At 29.7% G+C, this 10,093-nt stretch overlaps 2 protein-coding genes across 3 annotated transcripts in view; both read left to right on the top strand.

Annotated features, from left to right (window-relative positions):
• Window positions 1-1,314, top strand: part of LOC107490408 (CRM-domain containing factor CFM3, chloroplastic/mitochondrial) — a 6,677-nt gene extending 5,363 nt beyond the window's left edge. Inside the window, exons 9-10 of one of the 2 annotated variants that reach the window (XR_001592391.3) lie at window positions 87-312; window positions 797-1,314. Coding sequence is in view for 1 of the 2 variants with exons in the window: in XM_016111188.3 (XP_015966674.1) it covers window positions 87-230 (144 nt within the window). In the remaining variant the exon portion in view is untranslated. Of the gene's footprint in view, window positions 1-86; window positions 549-796 lie in introns of those variants that run through there. The other variant, XM_016111188.3, reaches the window with a different exon arrangement.
• Window positions 1,315-2,906: 1,592 nt separating this feature from the next.
• On the top strand, window positions 2,907-8,839 carry LOC107490358 (pentatricopeptide repeat-containing protein At1g19720-like). The gene is made up of 9 exons (XM_052261822.1): window positions 2,907-2,958; window positions 3,068-3,134; window positions 4,051-4,162; window positions 4,365-4,442; window positions 5,402-5,983; window positions 6,684-6,863; window positions 6,977-7,049; window positions 8,493-8,641; window positions 8,699-8,839. Exons 1-9 carry the CDS (start codon window positions 2,907-2,909, stop codon window positions 8,837-8,839), a joined length of 1,434 nt encoding a protein of 477 aa, XP_052117782.1.
• Window positions 8,840-10,093: the final 1,254 nt, after the last annotated feature.

Raw genomic sequence — 10,093 nt, 5'->3', positions numbered from 1 at the left:
ACTGATGGGATTCTTTTTTCCTTTTAATTTTGAAAAGAATAGATTTTCATTCCAAAATTAATTTATCCACTTTATGTTATTTGCAGAGCGAAGATGAAAATTTTGATGGTTTGGATGATTATGATGACAATGAACATGAAGATGATGATTCTGATGAGGAGCAAGACATTGATTGGGAAGATGAGGATGACTCTGCGTTTTCTAAATTAGAAAATGGTGAACATCCTTGAAGGCCATATGCAAATCCTTGAAGGCCATCGGAATTTTCAAAATTAATTGCAATGAACTTTGCCAGTGCCTGCAGCTAGAGCGGTATCAAACTTTGCCATTTGATCATTCAGTTCATAAGTTTGCGACACTGATTTTAATACCTTGCACTGTAAGATAAGATTGATCTCCCCATTTGGTTAAGTTACTCCAATGGTCCCTATAATTTCATTTAATTTTTAGTTAGGTCTATATTATTTTTAACGTTTGTAATCAAATTCTTTTGTATAGAAATTTTCAAATTAGGTCTCTAGTTCAAACTTTTATAATCTTAGTCCTTGTATTAACATTTGTACAATACAGGGACTTAATTAGAAATGTTTAAGCTACAAGTATCTAATTGAAAATTTTTATTTAAGAACTTGATTACGAACTTTTAAACTGTAGAAAATTAATTGAAATTTAGTGAAACTAAAGAAATTTCTATTCTAAATACCATTCTTTTTAGCTTTATGATGATTATGCTATGTTAACTATCAATAGTCTAACATATTAGACCAACTGTAATGCATACTATTTTGTACAACAGGTTTCATGATCAATTTTGGCCTTTGCACAAGTTGATAATTTCTTGTTGATCAGATGAGGTGTTAATTTGTTTTTCCCCCCTAGGGGATTATTTTGCAATAAATCTAGCAACTGTTCCTACTTGTAGAGTGAACGAGTGATCATAAGAGGCAGGCTCTCATAAAACTTGAGTGGTTCTTCCACTTGCACAATCTGATCTGAAATTTGGTTTCAGTTTTACATAAAAAATTCTACAAAGATGTGAGTACATATAATATTTCAAGAGCACTGTTGTATAATTGAGTCTGAATTTCATTGTAGATTACCTGGTTATTGTAAATCCTCCTTCAAACCGTAATTTCTTTTTGTAATATGTTATGCAATCATTCAATGCAGCAAAAGAATAATTCCGTTATTTAAGTAGTTATGTTGGTACTTAGTGGATCCGCTGTCAATGTCATTTTGTTACCATTGAAGAATTTGATGTAAATGAATTTTATGTAAATTATTGAAGCTGATACAAGGCCCGATGGAGTTTTGCAATTAATATTATTCAACCAAAGTCAATTATTCTATTCAGCTTAAACTCCGGTATGCATGTGAAAAACTTTATTTTTTGTTTTTTTATACTTTGGCATTAAGTAGTGATTTTGACACAGTACCATGTAATATAACATTGGAAAGTTTTCAAATTACTTGGAACACTGGTATTCTAGTAATTTTAACTGTTGATATATATTATATTTTAATTAATATATATTTTTTATAATTAAGATTCACAGTTAAAATTATTGGCAATCAAATCCATCATATTATTGAATCACTAAATCATTGGTTCAATTGATAAGTTATTGGTTTAATTATAAGTTATTGTTAAATTCGTTAAACTGGTCATAATTAAATAAATATACAAAATTATAATAAAATCTAAATTTAAAAAATAAATATAGAATATAAACATAAATAATAACTTTATAATTTAAGCTATATTTCATATATAAATTAGATACACACTGGTTTTTATCTAAATATATTAGTCTAAGGATATATTAATTTTGAAAATCATACTAATAAATAAAAGAGATTAAACTAAACTAAATAACTATCTTTATCTTTATAGTAATACAAATGGGGAGCTCATATGCTGACGAGGCGCTCATATGTTGAGTCTGGGAGTTTATTTGCTTAGGTGTTGTCACTATAAATTTTTAGATTTATATTTATAAATTATAAATTATTATTTGCTTAGGTTGTTATTTTCAAATTTTAAATTATTTGTTTGAGTTGTTATACTTAGGTTGTTATTTTTTAAATTTTAAATTATTTTATTTAGATTGTTATTTTTTAAATTTTAACACTATTTTTTAAAAATTTTTTATTCTTTTTAGCATTATTTTTTTAAATTTTTGTAGATTTTTTTAAAAAATTGCAGCTACATACGTAAATTTAAATATATTTACGTTAATTTAGAATTTTTAAAATTGATAATATATTTATTTACTTTATTTAAAATTTAATTCAAATTTAAATTAAAGTCAAATTTTAAAAAATTTTAGTTATGAGTCAACTATAAAAGTATAAGTTATGAGATATGTATAGCACCATAATTCAAAGTACATCAAATCCTTTCTTTACATACATCCAAAATCTAAAATTTCTCTACTTATTTCAATGACTGGTATTCACAAAATCGCAGAAATCAATCATTCAATCGACAATTTGTGTGTACGTATACGAGTGATACGGTTATGGATACTACCAAGTTACGGAAATTCTTTATTGCCATACTCAATTGAGATGGTTTGCCTCGACGAAGACGTTAGTTTTCTACTAATAATTTTATATTTTATTTTAAATTTGTTTGTTTATCCCTAACTAATTGTTCTTTGATTTTTGTTTATCAATTCTAAGGAGAAAAAATACACGCCTCGATTAAGAGTGCTCTTGTGTCTCGATTCGTGAATTTGCTAAAGGAAGGAATATTTTACCAAATAAGATATTTTTGTATTGGACTCAATGAGGATAACTTCAAAACTACACATCATGAGTATGTGGTTAATTTAAACCAACATACCGATGTGCACAGACTTCCAGAATCGTCAAGTATCCCACGATATGACTTTAATTTTGTGATGAGTTTTGACACTCTCAATGCTCCTGAGTATGATTACATCTACTTAGTAGGTAAGTTTATTGTTTTAGAAAAAGTATAATTTATTTTATTGATAATTTTGACTATGTTTTTTTTTAACAAACTTATTGACAATAATTTTTTTATTTTAAATTATTTCAGATGTTGTTGGATATCTTGCTGGAATTGAGAGTAAGAAGACTCTTGAAAAGAATAACAAATCAACCAAGTACATTATTATTGAATTAGAGATTGATGATGGATAATTATATATTTATTTTTATAAATCTAAAAATTTTGATATTCTCATCTTTTTAAATTGCTATTTTAATTTATTTTATTATGAATGTTTTTATTAATATTATTAATAGGTAACAAACCTTTTTTTTTCAAAGGCAATGTTTTTGAAAAAAAGGCAATATTTTTTTATTAATAATATTTAAATTTTTTGAAAATGAGTTCGGATTGATTTTGAAAGAAAATGTTTAAATCCTTCTTTAAAAAGAATTTTAATAGAAAGCATTCTTTTCGTACTTAGTTTTTTATGAGTTTAAAATAATTAATAAACTAATTATTAATTTTTTTTAAATTGTGTTTTATATTTTAATTTTATTGTTAATTTTTAAATTTTAAAATATAAAATATATATAATTTGATATTATTTTATTGTTAGTTACTTTTTTAGTTGTAATTATTTTTTGTTTATTTTGTTATAAAAATATATTTAACATTAAATATTCTATTTGACATAGAAAAATAATGGAGTGTGCACTTTTTGACAACTATACACATTAATTAAATATTTTTTTGGGATCCGGCAATAAAGATGGAGTTGTTGTCGTCTTACAATTTGTTAGAGTGAAGTTATATAACGGTAATATTTATCCATAATTATGTGAATTTTTATATGTGAGCTTTTACTCATTTTTTATGTGAGTTTTTACTCATTTTGTATTAAATTAAATTTTTCAGAAAAAATTATTTTACAGAATTTCATGTATGGCACAAAGATGTTCTTCAATCTTGAAGAAGCAAATGTCATCCGATTTAAAAATAGGTGGGTATATATATATTTTTTAATTCTTTAGCTTAATATTATTTATATGTGTTATCTAATGTAGTTTTTTTTTGCTTTATTTATCTAGCTTTGTAAGATTTGAAGAACCTAGGGATAATATCGGCGCAATTCCAAATGAGGTTGCATTCTTAAAAATTTATCAAGGCAAAATCATTGAGCACTTAAAAGAATTAGATACGGTAATTTTCTTTTCTGTAAAAAAATGAGGAAAAAATTAATTTAAATCTGTTGTATATTGATTATTTTTGTTTATTCATCTTATTTATTTAGATATATCTTTTAGATTTAAAAACTCACTAAATTTAAGGAATTTAAATCATTAAGTTTTTTTTTTTCAAAATGCTGTTTGTGTTGTCTTGACTACTATAAGTCATATTATAGATACTCCAGACTGGTGGTGCGATCAATGTGAATGCAACAGGTCCACATATACTTTTACAAAAACTTTCAAATGTTCAAGTTGTGACCGTCTCCTTTTATCCATAACTGCAAGGTTATTTATTTATTTTTTTAATTTAAAGTCTAATAATAATAGATTAGATATTGAATAAGTCTATGTTTAACCTTTTTTTTATACTATTTTGAGTAAAGGACAAATAGGTCCCTAACCTTTTTTTTCGTAGACATTTTCGTCCTCAAGAATTAGAAAATACATTTATGTCCCTGACCCTTCCAAAACGCGGACAAATTGACCCCTCCGTTGAAGTGACTCCGTTAGACTCAATGGAAAACGCTGACGTGGCTCCCGTGGCGCTGACCTGGCCGTTACGGGAGCACACGTGGCATGTAGGTTTTCAAAACAGGACATATTAGTCCTCTCACACCAAAACGTGTAGCTTTTCAAAACAGGACATATTAGTCCTCTCACTCCAAAACGACGTCGTTTCACCCAAACCCCCAATCTTTCACATTTATGAGCCCTAATCCTTCCACAGATCAACCACTTCCAACCCCAACCATCTCCTGCCCCTGACTCCCTCTTCCACCACCACCTACGCTGCCCCTCCTCTCCTTGCCCCCTCCTCCTCCCTCTCCACTCCCTTGTTTACCATAACACACTCTACTCCCCTCCCCATGCGCACCCTCCACAACCACTGTGTCCCATGATGTTGACGCGTACTACGTAGGATGTTGATTCCGCTAGGAAGATGCCGACTTTTGATCCACTTTGCTTTTGGGTTTTGTATGTGGTTCACCCACCACCATTTTCATTATTATCCGCCGCCACCACCTTCATTTTCCTAGATCTCCCGTCCATGGTGGCCGGAGCTTCTCCACCACCGCACGTACACATAGATGACGACGAACCGTAACATCAACTCACATGTTCTTCTTCCTCTGCAAACCCATCGCCTCTCTCCTTCTCACCCCTCAACAAGCTCAAGCACTTTAAATCCCTCAAGCTCTGCATTTCAAAGTCTCCCCTCAACGCTTCTTTCCACTACGAAGCTGTTTCATCTCTCGATCACTTCCACCCTAAGGGCATTTTCTTACCTTCTCCTATTCTCGCCATCCTCTTGCGCCATTGCTCCGCCTCCAAATCCTACCGTGAAGGCAAATTGGTCCATTTGCATCTCAAGCTCACCGGTTTCAAACGCCCCACTACGTATTTGGCCAACCATTTGATTTGTATGTACTTTAGTTGCGGTGATTTTGTTAGTGCCCGCAAGTTGTTCGACAAAATAGAGGCTAAAAATTTATACTCTTGGAAAAATATGATTTCTGGGTATGTGAAATTGGGCATGATGAAGCAGGCTCGAGATGTGTTTGATAGAATGCCTGAGAGGGATTTCGTATCGTGGAATACGATGATTGTTGGGTATACGCGTAATGGGGTGTTTAGTGAGGCTTTGAGGTTTTACAGGGAGTTGAGGAGATTGTGTATTGGGTATAATGGGTTTAGTTTTGCAAGTGTGTTGATTGTTTGTGTGAAGATGAAGGACTTTGAGCTTTCTAGGCAGGTTCATGCGCAGGTTTTGGTTGTTGGATTTTTGACCAATGTAGTTGTATCATGAGACTAAAACAGAACAGTGGGATATGGTGGTTATGGAGGGTGCGCATGGAAAAGGGAGTATAGTGTGTTAGGGTAAGTGAGGGGGATGGAGCAAGGAGAGGAGGGGCAGTGTAGGTGGTGGTGGAAGAGGGAGTCAGGGGCAGGAGGTGGTTGGGGTTGGAGGTGGCTGATCTGTGGAAGGATTAGGGCTCATAAATGTGAAAGATTTGGGGTTTGGGTGAAACGACGTCGTTTTGGGGTGGAAGGACTAATATGTCCTGTTTTGAAAAGTTACACATTTTTGTGTGAGAGGACTAATATGTCCTGTTTTCAAAAGCTACATGCCACGTGTGCTCCCGTAACGGCCAGGTCAGCACCACGGGAGCCACGTCAGCATTTTCCGTTGAGTCTAACGGAGTCACTTCAACGGAGGGATCAATTTGTCCGCGTTTTGGAAGGGTCAGGGACATGAATGTATTTTCCAATCTTTGAGGACGAAAATGTCCGCATAAAAAAAGGTCAAGGACCTATTTGTCCTTTACTCTACTATTTTTTTATTAAGCAAGTACCAAATAAAGCTTGGTGTCATTGATGACTCTGATTGTGCATGTTTCGTAGTCTTTGACAAGGAGGTAAAACAAGTTTTGGGAAAGATTATGGTAATTTTTATATTATTTATTATTAATATATTATGTAATACCTTGCAGAAAGGAGATTTATCGGATACACCTACACTTTTACTCAACCTAATTGATAAGAGCTTCCTCTTTATCGTTAAAGTTCAAATATTTGATAATCCACGTTTTTCATCTTCTTATAAAGTTAAGAAGATGACTGATAATGTGGATCTCATAAATAAATTAAAAAAGGCTCACCCTATTCAAATTGTGAGTACAGTTATAAGTGTATTTTCTATTAAAAATTAATTTATTTTTCTCTTCCTTGGTTATTAGTAGTATCTAATTTATAAATAATAATTAATAACTAATTATAATTTTAGAATGTTGACTATACCAGTGGTTTGCTTCCAACTTCAAAGGCATCCTCAATCATTGAAGGGGAGAAAGTAGAAGGTGCTAAGGTATTTGTTCAAAAAATAAATTTTTTGTTTGTTTGTTTTCTCAAAGTTAGATCTTTATTTTATTCAAAAAATATTATTGAGATAAAATCAAAGGTGACAAGGAAGTCTTTAATTTAACGTAGTATTTTGTACAGAATTTGTTGCTTGAATTCTCTAATGAAATTGTGAACAATGATGAATCTAAAGTATTGAAAAATACTATTACACCAACGAAGTGACTATCCTCGGAGTCAAAAGATTCGAAGGTGTAAGGAGATACCTCAACTTACAAGAAAATCAAGATTGAGAATGAAACTTGAGAATTTGGATGCACATATTTTGGAATTCCTTTTAGAATCTATCTAAGAGAATAATGCCAAGCATATGTTTGTTTTGATGGAAACATTGTCTTTTCTTGAGTTGTTATTTTTTTTTTTGGTTCTTTTCGATTTTTATGTTTGGAATTTATAATTTTTTTTAATATAAATTGAAGTTAGTTGATATTCTTTTAATTTCTAATTTAGTATTTAATGTCATAAAGTTATAAATTTTTCATATGAATTATTGTTGATACAATTAAGTTAGTTATTAATTTTTAATGTTTACTTATTTAAAAAAAAATCTAATTATAATTTTTAATTAAAGTATTTGTTTAAAATTTTAAATTTAAATTCAAAGAAACTTTTTTTTTGAATTTTTAAGTAAGCAACTGGGTTTGAGAATATTTTTTAAAATTTTATATAATTTATAATCTACTATGCTAATTACAAAAGATTATATTAAAATAAATAGAATTATTAGTCTTATTAAAATGTGAGGCTATTTATACTATTTAAAAGAAAATTTTAATTTGACATTCTCCTATATTGAATTCTGTTTTTAATGTTGTTTCGACAAAATTGAATTAATTTAAAAAATTCTATTTAAAAATTTAAAATTTGTACTAGCTAATTAGGAAACTTTATTTAAAATTTTGAAATTTGAAATTCTAATACTAATTCATGATTAAGTGACTTCTTAACCGTTTCGATTTTTAAATTTAAATTTTTTTACTTGCTACATTTATAAATTTTCTCTTTACTCAGTTTATATTGTTATCTTTTAGATTGTTTCTCCATAATAGAAATACTTTCATTTTTTCTCTCTTTTTAAATATTTTTTCTAAATTTATGTAATTTATAAGGTTATTAATTTTTAGATTGTATTTAATTTTATTTATTTTTATCAACAAATAATAGGATTGATACTATTTATGACAAAACTAATAATAAAAATTATTTTTAAATTAACAAATTCCTATATTTCTAGTAAACAATGAACGTTAATTAGGAAATTTTATTTAAAAATTTAAAATTTGCATTAGCTAATTAGGAAACTCTATTTAAAAATTTGAAATTTGAAATTCTAATACTAATTCCTATATTCTTAATCATGAAACTTCTAATATCTTCTGCAGATCAAGATGAAGGTAAAATGAAGAGATTTGCTAATTGGATACTTGATGTTAGAAATGGAAATATTGGTTCTATTGTTGGTGATGAATCAGAAATTAAAATTTCAGATAATCTATTGATTACAACTACTGATGACCCTCTCTCTCATTTGGTAGATTTTGCATATCCAAATTTATTGCAAAACATGTCAGATTACATGTATTTTTAGAGTAGGACAATTCTTGAACCCACGTTTGAGAGTGTCGAGAAGGTAAACGATTTTGTCTTGACAATCTTTCCATGGATGGAAAAGGAGTATTTGAGTTCTGACACAATATGTCAAGCTGATGAGAATGAAGATGTACAATAAGAGTGGTTTACACCAGAGTTCCTAAATGACATCAAATGTTTGGGTCTATCCAATCACAAGTTGACTTTGAAGGCATGAGTCGCTGTAATGCTATTGCGAAACATAGACCAGGTTTTAGGTTCATGCAACGGGACAAGATTAATAATTAACGAACTTGGCAGCAACATAATTGGAGCGACGGTAGTGACCGGTAGAAATATTGGAGATAAAGTGTAAATTCCAAAAATAAACTTGATCCCTTCAAATTCAGGATTGCCATTTAAGTTCCAACAGAGACAATTTCCATTAACACTATGCTTTGCAATGACCATTAATAAGAGCCAGGGTCAATCATTATCAGATGTAGGACTTTACTTGCCAAAATCAGTGTTCACCCATAGACAACTTTATGTTGCTTTGTCAAGAGTTAAGAGTCACAGTGGCCTCAGGGTTTTAATTCTAGACGAAGACGACAATCCAAAGTCATCAACAACAAACATCGTGTTCAAAAAAGTTTTTAATAATATTTAGGTAAGAATAATATTATTTTCATTTTAATAGCATGTTATGATTAACATTTTTGTATAAATATTTACTGTAGATATAACTAATTTATCTATAACTCTGTTTTTAGATTTGAGATGAAATGTGTAACAAGGAGCACAACATCATATGCCAATTATTTTTCTAATGAAGTTACTAAGATACTAGGTTGTCGATATATTTTTATTAGCCTTTTGATATAAAATTTTGTATAAAATTGACATGCTATTATTACAGTTATATATATTCTTATTTTTTTTCATGTCTTTCTCCTTATGGTTCAAGAATATTATAGACTTCAAACTCCTCTATTTGCTTTTTACTTTGAATAAAGATAAAACAACATATTCAGTACGTTTATTATATAATGACGATGATCGTGTTATACTAAACTAAAAAAATTTATGATTATAAAATATTATTTTTAATTTCATATGTCAAATTTAAATATAAGTCCGTGCATCGCAAGGGTTTAACACTAGTTTCTAAATAGAGGGAATGGAGAAAAAAGTGGGTGGGATTTGGGAGTATAAATTAAAGGTTTGGTCACTCGCATCGAGCGTAACCATAGTTAAAACGCTTATTAAATATATATAAATTTTTAATGCAAGTGTATTGTTTCGTGGGTTACCTAAAACTGGATTATTTTTTTGCTTGAACGTGAGGTCCAAATTTTCTTAGGGCAGTGTCCGACTTCTACTGTTGTCGAGATGCTGCCGTCCGAGTTTTTCG

Source organism: Arachis duranensis, chromosome 5 (genome assembly GCF_000817695.3).
Source record: "Arachis duranensis cultivar V14167 chromosome 5, aradu.V14167.gnm2.J7QH, whole genome shotgun sequence".
In the NCBI taxonomy this organism is placed as follows: Eukaryota; Viridiplantae; Streptophyta; class Magnoliopsida; order Fabales; family Fabaceae; genus Arachis; species Arachis duranensis.
The sequence above is the reverse complement of the archived record's forward strand: the minus strand, read 5'-3'. Positions and strand labels throughout refer to the sequence as shown.

Bases quoted from the DNA above. Each gene is read 5' to 3' on its own strand.
- LOC107490358 (XM_052261822.1), top strand. From the start codon at position 2,907: ATGAGTTTTGACACTCTCAATGCTCCTGAGTATGATTACATCTACTTA. The intron at 5,984-6,683 runs GTAGTTGTATCA...AATACCTTGCAG, and splicing joins TTGTTGGATTTTTGACCAAT to AAAGGAGATTTATCGGATAC. The intron at 7,050-8,492 runs GTGCTAAGGTAT...TATCTTCTGCAG, and splicing joins TGAAGGGGAGAAAGTAGAAG to ATCAAGATGAAGGTAAAATG.